The sequence below is a fragment of the Scyliorhinus canicula genome, chromosome 14 (assembly GCF_902713615.1).
Source record: "Scyliorhinus canicula chromosome 14, sScyCan1.1, whole genome shotgun sequence".
In the NCBI taxonomy this organism is placed as follows: domain Eukaryota; kingdom Metazoa; phylum Chordata; class Chondrichthyes; order Carcharhiniformes; family Scyliorhinidae; genus Scyliorhinus; species Scyliorhinus canicula.
In genome coordinates this window covers 158,554,868-158,575,394 of record NC_052159.1, presented here as the reverse complement: position 1 = coordinate 158,575,394, position 20,527 = coordinate 158,554,868, and the positions used below count along the sequence as shown (strand labels likewise).

General features: G+C 51.5%; 1 protein-coding gene across 2 annotated transcripts in view; it reads left to right on the top strand.

Moving 5' to 3' along the window:
* LOC119977334 (collagen alpha-1(IV) chain-like) overlaps positions 1–18,615 on the top strand; it is a 149,866-nt gene extending 131,251 nt beyond the window's left edge. For both annotated transcript variants that reach the window (XM_038818117.1, XM_038818118.1), the window contains exons 43-50: positions 1,219–1,290; positions 1,868–1,996; positions 2,385–2,483; positions 7,615–7,827; positions 10,152–10,329; positions 12,793–12,907; positions 16,821–16,993; positions 17,316–18,615. In XM_038818117.1, the coding sequence (XP_038674045.1) occupies positions 1,219–1,290; positions 1,868–1,996; positions 2,385–2,483; positions 7,615–7,827; positions 10,152–10,329; positions 12,793–12,907; positions 16,821–16,993; positions 17,316–17,397 (1,061 nt within the window). In that variant the 3' untranslated portion in view covers positions 17,398–18,615. The remainder of the gene's footprint in view (positions 1–1,218; positions 1,291–1,867; positions 1,997–2,384; positions 2,484–7,614; positions 7,828–10,151; positions 10,330–12,792; positions 12,908–16,820; positions 16,994–17,315) is intronic.
* The last annotated feature ends 1,912 nt before the right edge of the window (positions 18,616–20,527 follow it).

Sequence of the window (20,527 nt, the reverse complement as noted above, 5' to 3'; positions counted from 1 at the left end):
CACTCCCTCAGTACTGACCCTCTGACAGTGCAGCACTCCCTCAGTACTGACCCTCTGACAGTGCGGCACTCCCTCAGTACTGACCCTCTGACAGTGCAGCACTCCCTCAGTACTGACCCTCTGACAGTGCAGCACTCCCTCAGTACTGACCCTCTGACGGTGCAGCACTCCCTCAGTACTGACCCTCTGACAGTGCAGCACTCCCTCAGTACTGACCCTCTGACAGTGCGGCACTCCCTCAGTACTGACCCTCTGACAGTGCGGCACTCCCTCAGTACTGACCCTCTGACAGTGCGGCACTCCCTCAGTACTGACCCTCTGACAGTGCAGCACTCCCTCAGTACTGACCCTCTGACAGTGCGGCACTCCCTCAGTACTGACCCTCTGACAGTGCGGCACTCCCTCAGTACTGACCCTCTGACAGTGCGGCACTCCCTCAGTACTGACCCTCCCACAGTGCGGCACTCCCTCAGTACTGACCCTCTGACAGTGCGGCACTCCCTCAGTACTGACCCTCTGACAGTGCAGCACTCCCTCAGTACTGACCCTCTGACAGTGCAGCACTCCCTCAGTACTGACCCTCTGACAGTGCGGCACTCCCTCAGTACTGACCCTCTGACAGTGCGGCACTCCCTCAGTACTGACCCTCTGACAGTGCGGCACTCCCTCAGTACTGACCCTCTGACAGTGCGGCACTTCCTCAGTACTGACCCTCTGACAGTGCGGCACTCCCTCAGTACTGACCCTCTGACAGTGTAGCACTCCCTCAGTACTGACCCTCTGACAGTGCGGCACTCCCTCAGTACTGACCCTCTGACAGTGCAGCACTCCCTCAGTACTGACCCTCTGACAGTGCGGCACTCCCTCAGTACTGACCCTCTGACAGTGCAGCACTCCCTCAGTACTGACCCTCTGACAGTGCAGCACTCCCTCAGTACTGACCCTCTGGCAGTGCGGCACTCCCTCAGTACTGACCCTCTGACAGTGCGGCACTCCCTCAGTACTGACCCTCTGACAGTGCGGCACTCCCTCAGTACTGACCCTCTGACAGTGCAGCACTCCCTCAGTACTGACCCTCTGACAGTGCGGCACTCCCTCAGTACTGACCCTCTGACAGTGCGGCACTCCCTCAGTACTGACCCTCTGACAGTGCAGCTCTCCCGCGGTACAGATTTGAAATGTCGTGTCTGTAACACCATTTTCACAAATGTCTTCTAGGATCCAAGGGTGCATCAGGATTGCCTGGATTTCCCGGCTCACAGGGTGAGAGAGGGCCTCTGGGACAACCAGGTAAATAATTTATTCCATTTCCTGTCTCACTCTTTAACACCAAGTGGAGTGTCACAATATGTTACAAAGTTAAAAAACAAACAGATCATGAGCAGGAGTGGATTATTCAGCCCCTCGAACCTGCCAACCATTTACTAAGCTCATGGCTGATCTAAGACTAACCTCAAATCTACATCCCTCTCACCCCGATAACCTTTCACCCCTTTGATTACCAAAAATCTATCAACCTCAGCCTTAAAAATATTCAGACTCTGCTTCCACTGCCTTTTCAGGAAGAGAGTTCCAGAGACTCTCCGCCCTCTGAGGGCAGAACCGTTCTCCTCATCTCTGCCTTCAATAAGTGACCCTTTATTGTTTAACAGTGACCCCCCCCTCGCCCCCAGCCAGTTCTAGATTCTCCCACAAGAGGAAACATCCTCTCCACATCCACCCTGTCAACACCCCTCAGGATCTTGTATGTTTCAATCAAGTCTCCTCTTCCTCTTCTAAACTCCAAATCTAGCCTGTCCAACCTTTCTTCCGAAGACAAGCCACCCATTTCCGGTATTCCATTCACAATGCCATGTCTTGTCAACAGGTCCAGCTGGTCCCATGGGTCCACAGGGCCCTCTTCAGATCATCAAGGGAGATCCTGGTTTGGCAGGTCAGCCAGGCAAAGACGGAACCAAGGGATATCCTGGCTTTCCAGGCGTTAAAGGTGACCTAGGTAAGCAAATATTCCTGACCACACAATATGGAATTCCAGAGAAGATCAGTTGGACTGTTAGTGGGGACCTAGTGACCCCCTTATTCAGCCCCAGGGCACTAACTGAGTTGTAACTACGTACAGTTTAACACAAGAGTTTCGATTGTTGATGTGTGGCCCCAGCGAATGGGATTCTCCTCCTGGAGAGAATTCAGGGAATTATCCCGATTGTATTGCACCTTTAACAACTAAAATGTTCCAATCACTGCCTGTCCTTACACCTCCCCTGTCTTTGTCGCTGCCTCTGAGCTTACAGCTGACTGAGAACTCCCCCAGACATTCCCCAGAGTAAAGGAATATTTAAGAGTACAGCAACATTAATTCACATCTTAATCTGTTTGACGCACAGGTCCAACCGGCCGAGTTGGAGATCCAGGTGAACAGGGGGCTCCTGGATTTGATGGTGCACATGGACTGAAAGGAGAGCTTGGCCTAACTGGTCCAGGAGGTAAGGATTGTTTCCAGGTTCGTGCACAGAAAGATGCCACTTTGCCTAAAGAATTGTGGTTTATGTTGCGCTGTCAGCAAATGAAACTGAATTTATTGTATTGTCTGATCAGCTACACAGGTTCCGGGATTCTGGTGTCAGTTCAGTCTCCGACTTCCTGGAGTTTCTGGTGGTTGTAGACGAATAACCAGGAATTCAGATTGAAGCTGAATGTGGATGGACAGAATGTGGTTCTGGTGGAAGGACAATCACAAAGTCACATTCACTGTCCACCCTTCTGCGAATGGTCAAGCAGATAAGGGGCGGGATTCTCCGAACCCTGTGCCGGGCCGGAGAATCCCCGCGAGCACACCACGCCGCCCCGACACCGGCACGCGAGCGTAGAATCGGCACCATTGGCGCCGGCGTGGTTGGCACGGCGACGGTCGCAGGCTGCTCTACCCCCCCCCCCCCCCCCCCCCCCAGCGATTCTCCAGCCCGGATGGGCCAAGCGGCCGTGAAAAAGAAAACGAGCCCTGCCGGCGGCGTTCTAACAGGCGCTGAGCCGTGGGACCTCGGCGTTGAAGGGTCGGGTGGTGGCCTGTGGAAGGGGGGGGAGTGGAGAGAGGGTCCGACCCCGGGGGGGGGGGCTCCGATGTGGCCTGCACCGCGATTGGGGCCCACTGATCGGCTGGCCGGCTCCTCTGGTTGGTGGGCTCCTTCCCAACGCGCCGGCCCCTGTAGCACTGCGCCATGGTGCGGCGAGGCCGGCGCGTTGCGTTGGCGCTGGCTTCACTGCGCATGTCCTTGTTGGCACCGGCGCACTGCACATGCGCTGTAGGGGCCAGAATTAGTCCTGGCAGCGGCCCATTCACGCCGTCGTCTAAAGCGATGGCGTTAGAGAATCCCGCCTCTTTGTGCTGGAGAGGCAGAGCAATCAGGAGGAGTTTTCCTTCCCTTTGGCAGCTGTGAGCCTGGATGGAGATCGGTCTTCAATGGAGTGGGAATTCTGGTGATAAAGACACACGCTTCCCAGTGAGAAAAACAGGATAAAATCCTCAAACATCTCAAATCCACAACCCAAAGATGTGCAGGGTAGGTGGATTGGCCACGCTAAATTGCCCCTTAATTGGAAAAAAAATAATTGGGAACTCTAAATTTTAAAAAATAAATAACTAGAATAAAATCCTCAAAAATGTCTCCGTTTCAATCGAATTCTGGCAGTGCTTTGTTGTTTTTTTTATTCCTTTGTGGGATGTGTGCAGCACTGGGCTGGGCTGGGCCAGCATTTGTTGTCCATCCCTAATTGCCCTTGAACTCAGTGTCTCGCTCGGCCATTTCAGAGTGAAGTTAAGAGTAAACCACATCGCTGTGGGTCTGGAGTCACATGTAGGCCAGACCGCGTACGGACGGCAGATTTCCTTCCCTAAAGGACATTAGTGAACTAAGTGGATTTTTACAACAATCGACAATGGTTTCATGGTCACCATTACTTTGACTTGTGCTCAATTCTGTGATGCAGCATGGTAGCACAGTGGTTAGCACAGTTGCTTCACAGCTCCAGTGTCACAGGTTCGAGTCCCAGTTTGGGTCACTGTCTGTGCGGAGTCTGCACGTTCTCCCCGTGTGTGCGTGGGTTTCCTCCGGGTGCTCCGGTTTCCTCCCACAGTCCAAAGATGTGCAGGTTAGGGGGATTGGCCGTGATAAATTGCCCCTTAGTGACCAAAAAGATTGGGTGAGGTTACGGGGATAAAGTAGAGGTGTGGGCTTTGGTAGGGTGCTCTTTCCAAGGGCCAGTGCAGACTCGATGGGCCGAATGGCCTCATCCTGCACTGTAAATGCTATGATTCCCAGATTTTATTAATTGAATTTAAATTCCACCAGTGGCCGTGCTGGGATTTGAACCCCTCTCCCCAGAGCAGTAGCTTGAGGCTCTGGGTTAAGTTACCACTACACCACCTTCTCTAATGCATGAAAAAATAATTTGTGCTGTGGTTGATTTAACCCCCACAGATTGAATTTGAATTTATCCAGTATTGCGTGAAGAGAAATGTTCTCCAAGGAGAGATTGGGATCATTGAAGACCCAGTCTTCAGTCCCCGCTCCAAACACCTCTTCCTAACTCTGAATCCAATCTTCTCCCGACTTGCAATGGTCTGAGGCTGCAGCAGGCTGCACACATCCTCAGTCACCCTGAGATCAGCTCTGATCCCATATCCACTCCATTTCAAAGACCATCTGCTTCCAGCTCTGTAACCACCAAACTCTGCCCTGCCTCAGGATATCGGCTTCAAAAACACTGATCAGTGCATTTGTTACTTTTATTGCAATGACATTCTGGCATCTCCCACCTTCCAACCTCCAGAAACCTGAACTCAAGCCCAAAGTTCCCACAACTTGTCCATCCTGCACACGTTAACTCTGGGATAAGCAAAACCTCAATTTCAGATTTCACATCCTTGTCTCTCTCTGTCTGTCTCTCTCTGTCTCTGTCTGTCTCTCTCTGATTTTCTGTCTTTCTCCCTGTCTCTCTCTGTCTGTCTGTCTTTCTCTGTCTGTTTCTCTCTGTCTGTCTTTCTCTGTCTGTCTTTCTCTGTCTCTCTCTGTCTGTCTCTCTCTCTCTCTGTCTTTCTCTGTCTCTGTCTGTCTCTCTCTGTCTGTCTTTCTCTGTCTCTCTCTGTCTGTCTCTCTCTCTCTGTCTGTCTTTCTCTGTCTCTCTCTGTCTGCCTGTCTCTCTCTGTCTGTCTCTCTCTCGCTGTCTGTTTTTCTCTGTCTCTCTCTCTCTCTGTCTGCCTGTCTCTCTCTGTCTGTCTCTCTGTCTCTCTCTGTCTGTCTTTCTCTGTCTCTCTCTGTCTGTCTGTCTCCCTCTCGGTCTGTCTTTCTCTGTCTCTCTCTGTCTGCCTGTCTCTCTCTGTCTGTCTCTCTGTCTCTCTTTCTCCATCTGTCTCTGTCTGCCTCTCTCTGTTTGTCTCTGTCTCTCTCTGTCTGTGTGTCTGTCTGTCTCTCTGTCCCTGTCTCTCTTTTTCTGTCTCTGTCTGTTTCTCTCCCTCTCTCTCGAACGCTCTTTAACACTGACCCATTTGACAAAGTTTTTTATTACCTGTCCCAATAGCTCCTTTTCTGACATTATTGTGTCAAATTTAGTTTCTATAGCATTGACATGACTGGAGATGTTTAACTGTCAAAGGTGCTATAGAAATGCACATTGTTGTAACTCACACTCTCATTGCACACACTCATCACACACACTCATTACTCTCACACACTCATTACACACACATTACAGACTCTCATTACACACACACTCAGTACACACACCCATTACCCACACACACACTCACTACACACACACATATTACACAAACTCATTACACACACTCATTACCCACACACACACTCATAGAACATAGAACATAGAACGATACAGCGCAGTACAGGCCCTTCGGCCCTCAATGTTGCACCGACATGGAAAAAACTAAAGGCCATCTAACCTACACTATGCCCTTATCATCCATATGCTTATCCAATAAACTTTTAAATGCCCTCAATGTTGGCGAGTTCACTACTGTTGCAGGTAGGGCATTCCACGGCCTCACCACTCTTTGCGTAAAAAACCTACCTCTGACCTCGGTCCTATATCTATTACCCCTCAATTTAAGGCTATGTCCCCTCGTGCTAGCCACCTCCATCCGCGGGAGTAGGCTCTCGCTGTCCACCCTATCTAACCCTCTGATCATTTTGTATGCCTCTATTAAGTCACCTCTTAACCTTCTTCTCTCTAACGAAAACAACCTCAAGTCCTTCAGCCTTTCCTCATAAGATTTTCCCTCCATACCAGGCAACATCCTGGTAAATCTCCTCTGCACCCGTTCCAAAGCTTCCACGTCCTTCCTATAATGAGGCGACCAGAACTGTACGCAATACACACACACACACTCATTACACACACACTCATTACACACACTCATTACACACACACTCATTACACACACTCATTACACACACACTCATTGCACATACTCATTACACACACACTCATTACACACACTCATTGCACATACTCATTACACACACACTCATTACACACACACTCATTACGCACACACACACTCATTACACACACACTCATTACCCACACACACACTCATTACACACACACTAATTACACACACACTCATTACACACACACACATTCATTACACACACACTCATTACACACACACTTATTACGCACACTCATTACACACACACAGTCACTACACGCAGACACTCATTACACACTCATTACATGCACTCATTACACACACTCGTTACCCACACACACACTCATTACACACACACACTCATTACACACACACTCATTACACACACTCATTACACACACACTCATTGCACATACTCATTACACACACATTGCACATACTCATTACACACACACTCATTACACACACACTCATTACACACACTCATTACACACACACTCATTACACACACTCATTACACACACTCATTACACACACTCATTACACACACACTCATTACACACACTCATTACACACACACTCATTACACACACTCATTGCACATACTCATTACACACACACTCATTACGCACACACACACTCATTACACACACACTCATTACACACACACACATTCATTACACACACACTCATTACACACACACTTATTACGCACACACTCATTACACACACACTCATTACACACACACAGTCACTACACACAGACACTCATTACACACTCATTACATGCACTCATTACACACACTCATTACCCACACACACACTCATTACACACACACACTCATTACACACACACTCATTACACACACTCATTACACACACACTCATTACACACACTCATTACACACACACTCATTATACACACACTCATTACACACACTCATTACACACACACTCATTGCACATACTCATTACATACACACTCATTACACGCACACACAGATTGCACACACTCATTACACACACACTCATTGCACATACTCATTACACACACTCATTACACACACTCATTGCACATACTCATTGCACACACTCATTACACCCACACCCATTACACACACACCCTCACAGTGTGTAGTTTATCTAATTCCTGTCTCTCTGTCTTTCAGGTCCAAGGGGTTATCCAGGGCCTGCAGGCCCCGAAGGAGCGCCGGGTCCTCGAGGATATCCTGGCCCTGCTTCCATAGCTCACGGCTTTCTTGTGACCCGACACAGCCAAATGGCCGAGGTGCCCACCTGTCCCCACGGGACATCGCAGATCTATGATGGCTTCTCACTGCTTTATGTCCAAGGCAATGAAAGGGCTCATGGCCAAGACCTGGGTGAGTGAGTTCAAAGGGCAGCTTCGGCTTTCCACTCTGGGCTCTCTGTCCCAGGATTCTCTCCGGGCTTCTGTCCATTGAGAAACTTCACCACAAATGTTGTGCAAACCTCATTAAAATGGGGGGGGCTGGGGGCAGTGGGAGGAGGGGGACAGTGGGGAGGAGGGGGCAGTAGGGAGGAGGGGGGACGTGGGGAGGGGGGCTGTGGGGAGGAAGGGAGAGGAGGGGGCACCGGGTGAGTGTGTGCAATCTGTGTGTGCGTGTAATGAGTGTGTGTGCAATGTGTGTGTAATGAGTGTGTGTAATGAGTATGTGCAATGAGTGTGTGTGTAATGAATGTGTGTAATGAGTGTGTGTGTAATGAGTGTGTGTAATGAGTGTGTGTGTAATGAGTGTGTGTGTGTGGGTAATGAGTGTGTGTAATGAGTGTGCGTGTAATGAGTGTGTGTAATGAGTGTGTGTGTAATGAGTGTGTGTGTGGGTAATGAGTGTGTGTAATGAGTGCATGTAATGAGTGTGTAATGAGTGTCTGTGTGTAGTGACTGTGTGTGTGTAATGAGTGTGTGTAATGAGTGTGTGTAATGAGTGTGTGTAATGAATGTGTAATGAGTGTCTGTGTGTAGTGACTGTGTGTGTGTAATGAGTGTGTGTAATGAGTGTGTGTAATGAGTGTGTGTAATGAATGTGTAATGAGTGTCTGTGTGTAGTGACTGTGTGTGTGTAATGAGTGTGTGTAATGAGTGTGTGTAATGAGTGTGTGTAATGAATGTGTAATGAGTGTCTGTGTGTAGTGACTGTGTGTGTGTAATGAGTGTGTGTAATGAGTGTGTGTAATGAGTGTGTGTGTAATGAATGTGAGTTTAATGAGCAGCAGATTTCAGTGGGAATTGAATGTGGAGCCAGTTTGGAGCAGCTGGTGTGACGCAGAATCTCGGCTGGTACAGACAGAGGATATACTGCCAGTGATGTAAAGGGGGTTTCAAATGGACGGGGTTATTTACATCAGCAGGTCTAAGAACAAATTTGGAAAAGAGCCCAGGAGCCTGACTAACGTGGTTGGCAGATCACTTCCAATGTGGAATAGCTGCTGCAAATGAACCTTCCACCCCAGCTCCCTTCCTGTATCCATGGTGACGGTGCCAATGAGCATCCAGCTGAGGGTTTCCATCCCATTGTGTGTGTGGCGATGCGGGAGAATCATTGAGGAACAGAATTGGAGCTCAGAGTGGGAAAGCAAAAAGTGCAGAGGATACTGGAAGTCTGCAGAGGGATTTGGATAGGTTAAGTGAATGGGCTAGGGTCTGGCAGATGGAATACAATGTTGACAAATGTGAGGTTATCCATTTTGGTCGGAATAACAGCAAACGGGATTATTATTTAAATGATAAAATATTAAAACATGCTGTTGTGCAGAGAGACCTGGGTGTGCTAGTGCATGAGTCACAGAAGGTTGGTTTACAAGTGCAACAGGTGATTAAGAAGGCAAATGGAATTTTGTCCTTCATTGCTAGAGGGATGGAGTTTAAGACTAGGGAGGTTATGCTGCAATTGTATAAGGTGTTAGTGCGGCCACACCTGGAGTATTGTGTTCAGTTTTGGTCTCCTTACCTGAGAAAGGGCATACTGGCGCTGGAGGGTGTGCAGAGGAGATTCACTAGGTTAATCCCAGAGCTGAAGGGGTTGGATTATGAGGAGAGGTTGAGTAGACTGGGACTGTACTCGTTGGAATTTAGAAGGATGAGGGGGGATCTTATAGAAACATTTAAAATTATGAAGGGAATAGATAGGATAGATGCGGGCAGGTTGTTTCCACTGGCGGGTGAAAGCAGAACTAGGGGACATAGCCTCAAAATAAGGGGAAGTAGATTTAGGACTGAGTTTAGGAGGAACTTCTTCACCCAAAGGGTTGTGAATCTATGGAATTCCTTGCCCAGTGAAGCAGTTGAGGCTCCTTCATTACATGTTTTAAAGGTAAGGATAGATAGTTTTTTGAAGAATAAAGGGATTAAGGGTTATGGTGTTCGGGCCGGAAAGTGGAGCTGAGTCCACAAAAGATCAGCCATGATCTCATTGAATGGCGGAGCAGGCTCGAGGGGCCAGATGGCCGACTCCTGCTCCTAGTTCTTATGTTCTTAGATCAGTAATTGGGCAACTTGACCTGTAACCTTCCTGCAGGATCAGCTTGCTTCTGCAGCCAGGCATTCCCATGGTTGCCGTGGGAATTAGCCGGTGTCCAGTCGGGCCCTCCTCTGTTGGGAGATGCTCCGTTAGTCTGATCACTGCCATTCTCAGCCTCTGTTAACCCTCTCCCTTCACCATTCCAGGCACTGCCGGCAGTTGTTTGCGGCGATTCAGTACCATGCCCTTCCTCTTCTGTAATATCAACAATGTCTGCAACTTTGCATCAAGAAACGACTATTCCTATTGGCTGGCCACACCTGAACCAATGCCAATGAGTATGGCTCCCGTCACTGGTCAGTCTATCGAGCCATTTATCAGCAGGTAAGGCCGTAGCTATAGTGGCACCGTGTAACTATTGAGCTTTATATAGTGGCTGTAACTATTGAGATGTATATAGAGGCACTATATCCCCCTCGGGGTGATATCTGACCCCGGAGGAAGGGGCCTGCGTGGTGGCCTGGCCCGCGATCGGGGCCCACTGATCCGCAGCCTGTGCCATGGGGGCCACACTCTTTCCCTCCCCGCCGGCCGCTGTGAAGCTCCGTAATGGCCGGCACGGAGAAGAAACCCCCTGCGCATGCGCTGGAATAACGACGGTGGTTCGGCGCATGCGCCAGAACACGCTGACGCTCCCGTGCATGCGCCAACTCGCTCTGGCCGGCAGAGGCCATTCGGCGCCGGTTGGCGTGAGGCCAAACACTCCAGCAACGGCCTAGCCCCCAAGGGGAGGACGATTCCGCACCTTCGGAGCGGCCCGACGCCAGTGTGCCTCACGCCAGTCCTTGGCGCTGGTACGGCCCGCCAGCCGGTGTACTTCACGCCAGTCCTCGGCGCTGGTACGGCCCGCCAGCCGGTGTACTTCACGCCAGTCCTTGGCGCTGGTACGGCCCGCCAGCCGGTGTACTTCACGCCAGTCCTCGGCGCTGGTACGGCCCGCCAGCCGGTGTACTTCACGCCAGTCCTCGGCGCTGGTACGGCCCGCCGGCCGGTGTACTTCACGCCAGTCCTCGCCGCTGGTACAGCCCGCCAGCCGGTGTACTTCACGCCAGTCCTCGGCGCTGGTACAGCCCGCCAGCCGGTGTACTTCACGCCAGTCCTCGGCGCTGGTACGGCCCGCCAGCCGGTGTACTTCACGCCAGTCCTCGGCGCTGGTATGGCCCGCCAGCCGGTGTACTTCACGCCAGTCCTCGGCGCTGGTACGGCCCGCCAGCCGGTGTACTTCACGCCAGTCCTCGGCGCTGGTACGGCCCGCCAGCCGGTGTACTTCACGCCAGTCCTCGGTGCTGGTACGGCCCGCCAGCCGGTGTACCTCACGCCAGTCCTCGGCGCTGGTACGGCCCGACGCCGGTGTACTTCACGCCAGTCCTCGGCGCTGGTACGGCCCGCCAGCCGGTGAGCGGAGAATCCCACTCGGATAGATTGGCACTGTGTAACTATTCAGATGTTGCGAAATGCAGAATGTTGCAGTAACTGGGAATGACTGAATCTTGTAGCACAAGAATAGGCCATTCAGCCCAGCAGGCAATTCTGGCTCCTTGAATGAGATATCCAATGATTCCACTCCCTCTGCTCTATCCCCACAGCCCTGCACATTCTTCCCTTTTCACCCAATTCCAATTTTGATAGTTATTCTTTAATCTGCCAATGCCTCCCCCCCCACGCAGCACCTTCCAGATCACAACTCGCTGAGTAAAGGAAATTCCCCTCAACTCCCCCTCGGGTCTTTTCAAAGGGAATTTGGATAAATGTGTGAGGGAGAGAGGAATCGGAGATGTTGATAGAAGGAAACAAAGAGGCTGTTTGCCTCCAGCACGGACTAGTTTGGTCGAATGGCCTGTAAATTCCAAATAAGCCATCCACGCCCCCCCCCCCCCCCCCCCCCCCACCATGTTTAAGGTTTGCACTCAGGTGCTCTCCATATTCAGACCCTTCACATCCTGGATGGCGGCTCACGGAGAGAATACGGACCTATATCTCGGAAGCATGTTCCTGCGGAGACCCAGCTCCTCATCGCTACTGCAAGCTCCTGATGCAAACGAGGACTGGAGACGAGATTGTAAATGATTTGCAAAATGGTTCCTGACCTAGTGTGTCAACCTGTTGACAATGGCCGCAGTCTGCATGGACATCCACTGTCCCTTTCAATTCATATCCTCTTCGCCCAATCCTGGCTGCCCTCAGGATGATAACTGTGGGCAGCACAGTAGCACAGTGGTTAGCACTGTTGCTTCACAGCTCCAGGGTCCCAGGTTCGATTCCTGGCTGGGTCACTGTCTGTGCGGAGTCTGCACGTCCTCCCCGTGTGTGCGTGGGTTTCCTCCGGGTGCTCCGGTTTCCTCCCACAGTCCAAAGATGTGCAGGTTAGGAGGTTTGGCCGTGATAAATTGCCCCTTAGTGTCCAAAAAGTTTGGGTGGGGTTACTGGGTTACGGGGATAGGGTGGAGGTGTGGGGTTTAAGTAGGGTGCTCTTTCCAAGGGCCGGTGTGAACTCGATGGGTCGAATGGCCTCCGTCTGCACTGTAACTTCTATGATTCTATAATAGGGTGGGGTGAAGACATTTAGTGGTGGGGAGGGGGTGGGGTGTTCACTGAGAGTTTTCTGGGGTTCTGTGTAAACCAGGCCTGGGAATGATGGCCAATGGAAGTTTCCACCAGTCGGGGTAATGTGTTTCCAGATGGCAGTCCTCGGATAGTTTGGCTGGTGTTTGAACATGATCGCCGTGTTGGAGCTGGAATAATATCTTTACCTGTTCCCCCCCCCCCCCCCCCCCCCCCCACCCACAGATGCTCCGTTTGTGAAGCTCCAGCGATGGTAATCGCTGTTCACAGCCAAACCATTCAAATCCCACTGTGCCCCAATGGCTGGCATTCCCTCTGGATCGGCTATTCCTTCATGATGGTAAGCTACCTGGCAATCAAGGGCAACTCGGTACATTTACCACCTTGGGCGCAATGGGTCAAACGTGTTTGAAGTTACACATTTTGGTGCTTTAGAGTTAGGTTCCTGCTAAATGCAGTTGCATGATCACAAATAGGCAGGGTGAGATCTACCAGCCGTGTCTACCACCAGGGGGGGTGGGGGGGGGGGGGGAGTCTCCCAGGGGATCGGATGCCCCCCGGGAAGGGTGGCGCACTTGCACTGTTGGTGCCAATCTGGCACCCAGGTCGTGCCACTTGTGTGCTGGCTCAGCACTTCCAAGGTGCCAGGGATTGGGGGAAGGGTGCCTTGCCCCCAATCCCTGGCACCTTGGCATAGCCCCCCCCCTCCACACCCCAATGGCAAGACACCTTGCCCCCAATCCCTGGCACCTTTGCGTAGCCCCCCCCCCCCTCCACACCCCAATGGCAAGACACCTTGCCCCCAATCCCTGGCACCTTGGCGTAGCCCCCACCTCCACACCCCAATGGCAAGGCACCCTGCCCCCAATCCCTGGCACCTTGGCATAGCCCCCCCCCCTCCACACCCCAATGGCAAGACACCCTTGCCCCCAATCCCTGGCACCTTGGCGTAGCCCCCCACCTCCACACCCCAATGGCAAGGCACCCTGCCCCCAATCCCTGGCACCTTGGCATAGCCCCCCCCCCCTCCACACCCCAATGGCAAGACACCTTGCCCCCAATCCCTGGCACCTTGGCGTAGCCCCCACCTCCACACCCCAATGGCAAGGCACCCTGCCCCCAATCCCTGGCACCTTGGCGTAGCCACCCCCCCCTTCCACACCCCAATGGCAAGACACCTTGCCCCCAATCCCTGGCACCTTGGCGTAGCCACCCCCCCCCCTCCACACCCCAATGGCAAGGCACCTTGCCCCCAATCCCTGGCACCTTGGCGTAGCCACCCCCCCCCCCCCTCCACACCCCAATGGCAAGACACCTTGCCCCCAATCCCTGGCACCTTGGCGTAGCCACCCCCCCCTCCACACCCCAATGGCAAGGCACCTTGCCCCCAATCCCTGGCACCTTGGCGTAGCCACCACCCCCCCCCCCTCCACACCCCAATGGGAAGACACCTTGTCCCCAATCCCTGGCACCTTGGCGTAGCCACCCCCCCCCCTCCACACCCCAATGGCAAGGCACCTTGCCCCCAATCCCTGGCACCTTGGCGTAGCCACCCCCCCCTCCACACCCCAATGGCAAGACACCTTGCCCCCAATCCCTGGCACCTTGGCGTAGCCACCCCCCCCCCCTCCACACCCCAATGGCAAGACACCTTGCCCCCAATCCCTGGCACCTTGGCGTAGCCACCCCCCCCCCCCTCCACACCCCAATGGCAAGGCACCTTGCCCCCAATCCCTGGCACCTTGGCGTAGCCACCCCCCCCTCCACACCCCAATGGCAAGACACCTTGCCCCCAATCCCTGGCACCTTGGCGTAGCCCCCCCCCCCTCCACACCCCAATGGCAAGACACCCTGCCCCCAATCCCTGGCACCTTGGCGTAGCCACCCCCCCCCCCCCCTCCACACCCCAATGGCAAGGCACCTTGCCCCCAATCCCTGGCACCTTGGCGTAGCCCCCCCCCCCTCCACACCCCAATGGCAAGACACCCTGCCCCCAATCCCTGGCACCTTGGCGTAGCCACCCCCCCCCCCCCCCTCCACACCCCAATGGCAAGGCACCTTGCCCCCAATCCCTGGCACCTTGGCGTAGCCCCCCCCCCCTCCACACCCCAATGGCAAGGCACCTTGCCCCCAATCCCTGGCACCTTGGCGTAGCCCCCCCCCCCCCCTTATAGGTGAGTCGGGGGATTGAGAACGGGGTGCCATTTTTAACTGGCGCCCCGACCTCCTCCCACACTGAGGGTTTCTGGTGAGGGCAGCACCTTGACACAGGAACAGGGCGTTAGCCACGCGGGGGCCCGCTGAGGGGCTGGATTCCAGCAGCGTCCCGTTTGATAACGTGGTGTTTCTCAGCGCTGCAACTGACAGGAAACACCCGGCAAACGTGCTCGGCAAGGGATCCTGTCCCAATTCGGTTAGATTGCCCAAAATGGCCCATCACAGCCAGAGGCAGAATGAAATAGAATCACTTGGGGGGGGTTTTCTCCATTAAACAATTCCCCTGGATATATTGAAAAACTGAAAATGAGGCAGGTTTATTACTCGGGTTATTAAACTGATTTTAAATTCACGTAAAGAACTTTTAAACACATTCTACTGTACAAGGTACTAACTGACAGCAGGGTAGCATAGTGGTTAGCATAAATGCTTCACAGCTCCAGGGTCCCAGGTTCGATTCCCGGCTGGGTCACTGCCTGTGCGGAGTCTGCACGTCCTCCCCGTGTCTGCGTGGGTTTCCTCCGGGTGCTCCGGTTTCCTCCCACAGTCCAAAGATGTGCGGGTTAGGTGGATTGGCCATGCTAAATTGCCCATAGTGTAAGGTTAATGGGGGGAGTTGTTGGGTTACGGGTATAGGGTGGATACGTGGGTTTGAGTAGGGTGATCATTGCTCGGCACAACATCGAGGGCCGAAGGGCCTGTTCTGTGCTGTACTGTTCTATGTTCTATGATGTGCACGAGTCAGTTCCTATGTAAATGTTTGACAGAGACATTTTTGAAACTTGCTGTCTATTGTCTGTGTCCGGCCAGAGAACGAGAGTCATTTATTAAATCCCAAAATCTCGCACGGTTAACCTCGAGGTGTGGCCAGTTTGTGGAGGAGGTCTCCTCCTGATTAATTAAATCCTGCGCTAAATGTAAGGATTGTGGAAACAGGAATGGGAACGGTCCTGGGGGTGATTCACGCACTGCTGGGAGCCTGGGCCTGGATTTTATTTTTGTGCGCAGATTCCGGAGTGGAACCTGGTCCCAGGACCATCTGCCTGTGGGGTGAGAGGGTAATGTGGTGAATGTGATTCACACTATATATAGTTGCCAACATCACTCCATGTATATCGTTATCTACCCATTGTAAGTGCAGTTGCACTATCCGACCACCAGGGGGTCGGATCTGGGAGTACACGCGAGTTTGTATTGGGCTCCTCCCTTGGCTCCGCCCAGGACTCCTCCCCTGGGACCGATGTGTAAAGATCAGTGCCTTAGAGCCAGCCTGCCAGTTCACCTGAAGTTCAACGACGAATAGGCTGGCTCTATTGTAAGTGTATTAAAGCGTCTGTTCAGATCCAACTACACGTGTTCGCTGAATTGATGGTTCCATCAGGTAACTCCTCAGTCCTGGTCGGTGCGAGTGTGATCAGCAATGAGTTTGTTCTCATGTTGCACACGGGCAGAGTTCTCAGTCTGACTAGAAGGTCGACTATTTCCTCCTGTAGCACAGCCTTAAGGAAAATGATCCCAGGTCGTGCTTGTACCTCCACTGGCTTTAGAACATGGCAGGGCAAGGCCGGGGTACAATTGGAACATGTAATCAGTCAGCGGGGTAGGATAGCAAAGTGGGAAATAAAGGAAAGGAGGGAGGGAACTTTGTGTTATTTATTTGTGGTTGAGTATGGCTTGTTTGCTCAGCTGAACTGTGGTGAATGTAACTCTGTAATTCACACTGTGTTGTATATACATGAGACCATGCATTTGTAAGCGCAGGTGCGTTGCCCAACCACTAGGGGGAGTAGCGCTGGAAATGCTTAGGTGTTTGTACAGGGCTCCATCCTTGGCTCCGCCCATGACTCCTCCCCCTGGACTGCTGTATAAATACCAATGCTCAGAGCCAGTCGTTCAGTTCATCGAGAGTTCAACGCGGAACAGGCTGGCTCTGTTGTAAGTAGATTAAAACCGCTGTTCATATCTTAAAGCACGTGTCTAGTGAATTGATGGTTCCATCATGGACAGTTTAATTCAGCCCTTCTCTCTGTGTGCAGCACACCAGTTCCGGAGCTGAGGGATCAGGACAAGCTCTATCATCTCCCGGTTCTTGCCTGGAATCATTCCGTACGGCTCCTTTCATTGAGTGCCATGGCCGAGGAACCTGCAATTACTACGCAAACTCTTACAGCTTCTGGCTCGCAACTGTGGAGACCTCAGAGATGTTCAGGTTAGTAGGTGGGATGTCTCGGCACACCGTCGCTGCTGTGGTGGCACTGTGCCTGTCGGTGGAATCCAATAGCCACGCTGCACACAGAAAGCAGCTCACCACGACCCAGCGTGGTCGATAAAAGCCGGGATACCCGGATTCCGGGATCTACCCGGCTTGCAACACCTCGCTAAATCCAACGCAACCTGGCGAGACGTTGCGATGTAAATCCTGCCCATTGTGGGCGGGGTAGCCTTTTGGCAAATCTGCTTATTAGAGCGAGACAGCGGTGGCACAGTCTACAGAACGCTTCTTCCTAAACTCTTTGTTTTTTTTTAACCAGGAAACCAGAATCGGAGACACTGAAGGCGGGCGAGCTTCGCACTCGCATCAGCCGCTGCCAAGTTTGTATGAAGAAGACGTAATGTATATTGAGACTACCAAACTCTGTCTCCCAATCCTCTAATAAACTATGGTGCTATCTCTATAATAAAGCAATTTACAATATCCTGTGTACCTCACTCATCTATTGTGACAAAAGAAAAAATAGTGCATAGCAAAAGAAACAGAGATAAAAATCCAAATGCTTTCCTGCAATAGCCCGGCGCTCTGCTGCTTGAAGATAAACAATATAAGCTTTCTATTATTGACACACTAAATGGCACTTTGTTCATTAAAGCAATGCACTGAATATTAACAGAAACGAGAATACTGACAGTACGCTGAAAAGATGGGAGAAGGTTAAGGAGCTGCCAACAACATTGGGGAATTTGGAAATGATGAGTGAAGTTTGCAGACTCGGCTGAACCTGGAGCTATTTGGGAAACTCTCCTGGCCCAGACCCTCGCCCCTCAGGAGGAGAGGTCACTGAGAGAATCGCACTCTTAATCTGACAGTCACAGACAGGCTGTGTGAGGGTGCCAGGAGAGAATGGGAGAAACACACACCGACCCTCGTTCCCATCCCGGGAAGCTCCCTCTCAATGTGTGCTCCAGATTTTCCCATGGCTGCAGGGCTATCGGCCAGTGTCTTATTGCCCTGGAATGACTGACTTGTTCTCCCAGTCCAAGTGAACGGATATTAATGAACCAGATTGTATTTTACAACAATCCAGTTGTCTCATTGATGTTAATGAGTCTCATACGTCATTCCACATGATTGAATTTAACATTTCCCTCCAGCTGCCCAAGGTGGGATTTGAACCCACGTCTCTCATTGTCTGGATTAATAATCCAGTAACATAACCACTATAGTACCAACCCAACGAAGAAAAATGCTGATTAACCCACTCCCATCTATTTAATATATACTAAATATACTAAATCAATCTAGTTACAGTTTTGTTTATTTCCTGACTGTGGGTTTGAGATTGAAACAAGCAGTTGGATGGACACAGTGATATGAAGACATTGGTGAGGTTTACTGTTGTATAAACACAGGCTCCGCTGGAAGTAATTGAGGATTGATTTCACATGTGGGGCTTCTCCATGTCAGGGTCGTTGTGATAGGCATGTCCATCAAATCAAGCTTCCCATTGACACCGAGAATTTGTCAAATTATCCCAAATATTTAGTATATATTATAGGAAATTCTACAGTAAGGTGCTATGGAATATACACTGTCATTAAACTATCCTGCAATCATTCTTTTGTCATTTTGATGTCCAATTAATATCTTTGCTCTTCTACAATCTTCACTCATGTCTACTAAGTGCTATTAAATTGCAACATTCTAAACTCATTTTTAAAGGATGTGTATTAATATATGCATGGGCTCCACGATTGCAAGTTACTGTCATCAATTCTTTGCCCGCACTGTTTTGTTTGCAATCAATAACCACAAATCCTGGTTTGGTATCACTCTTTGTCACTAGTCAATTGCTCTCGGATATCGACCATTCTTGTTAAACCAGCTTCTCGGCAATGTGGCTTTGCAGAACGGAAAAGGCTTTGCTGCTGAGAATAGATCTTTAGAACATGAGTGTGTTTGTGTGTGTGCATGGGGGTGGGTGTGTGCATGGGGGTGGGTGTGTGCGTGCCGTCGGTGTGTGTGAGTGGGGGTTGGTGCACGGGGGGGTGGGTGCGTGGGAGTGGGGGTGTGTGTATGGAGGGGTGTGCGCGTGGGTGGATATGTGTGCGTGGAGGTTTGTGAATGGGGGGATGTGCATAGGGGTGGGTGCGTGGGAGTGTTTGTTATGGGGGTGGGGGGTGTGTGTGGGGGTGTTTGATTATGGGGGTGGGGGGTGTGTGTGGGGGTGTTTGATACGGGTGTGTGGGGGTGTTTGATACGGGTGTGTGGGGGGGGTGTTTGATATGGGGGTGGGGGGTGTGTGGGGGTGTTTGATACGGGTGTGTGGGGGGTGTGGGGGTGTTTGATACGGGTGTGTGGGAGTGGGGGGGTGTGTGCGGGGGTGTTTGATACGGGTGTGTGGGGGGGGTGTGGGGGTGTTTGATACGGGTGTGCGGGGGTGTTTGATACGGGTGTGTGGGGGTGTTTGATACGGGTGTGTGGGGGGGGTGTGGGGGTGTTTGATACGGGTGTGTGGGGAGGGGTGTGGGGGTGTTTGATACGGGTGTGTGGGAGTGGGGGGGGGTGTGCGGGGTGTTTGATACGGATGTGTGTGGGGGTGTTTGATACGGGTGTGTGTGGGGGTGTTTGATACGGGTGTGTGGGGGGGGGTGTGGGGGTGTTTGATACGGGTGTGTGGGGGTGTGTGCGGGGGTGTTTGATACGGGTGTGGGGGGGGGGGGTGTATGGGAGGTGGGGGAAGCACCGAATCACAGCAGGATTCCCAGCGGCTCAGGAATTCAGCCTTAGCTGTTTTTGGCTGTGTCACTCACACTGAGAGACACCAGTTAGAATCATTGGTTCTTTTACCAAGAGACCATTCACTAGAACACTGATAGCCAGACGTGTAAATTTTCACTGTGTGCAGGTGTGTCAGAGATCACAATTTTCCAACTGGTAAATGTACAAAATGTAAAGCCAGTTATGAAATCAAAGCTACTGCTACTCTGGATTTTACTGAGACCTTTCCAACAATAATCTGACTAAACCAGAAATATTATTCACTTGGTAAATAGTTGCTGCTTTATCTCTGCCGGGTACTGCTATTGTCAATGTGCCGCTGGCTTGGTGCTTCACATTACAGAGCACACACATTGTAAATGGGTCAATCAATATCCTCCACTTATCCAGCAAAACTCTCTTCAATATTGGAGACAGGGCATGAAGGAGGAAACACAGAGTAATGAAGACTGGGGTCTGAAAAGTGGTTACACAGCATTAAGGGGTAATTTTAGGGTTTTCTGGTCCGACTAGGGAATGTTACCCATTGGGATCAATACTGAGCATTCCCAACAGCCATCCCAGTTTTCGCCATCCAAATAGAGCCGGAATTGTCAAATTGCAACAACAACATAATCAGCAACAACTTTCATTCATAGAGTGCCGCATTTTACACACTAAAATGTCCCAAAGTGCATCAAAGGGGAAATAATCAAACGGAATTTGACACTGGCTGCGGAAAGGAGACAATAAGACAAATGACTAAAA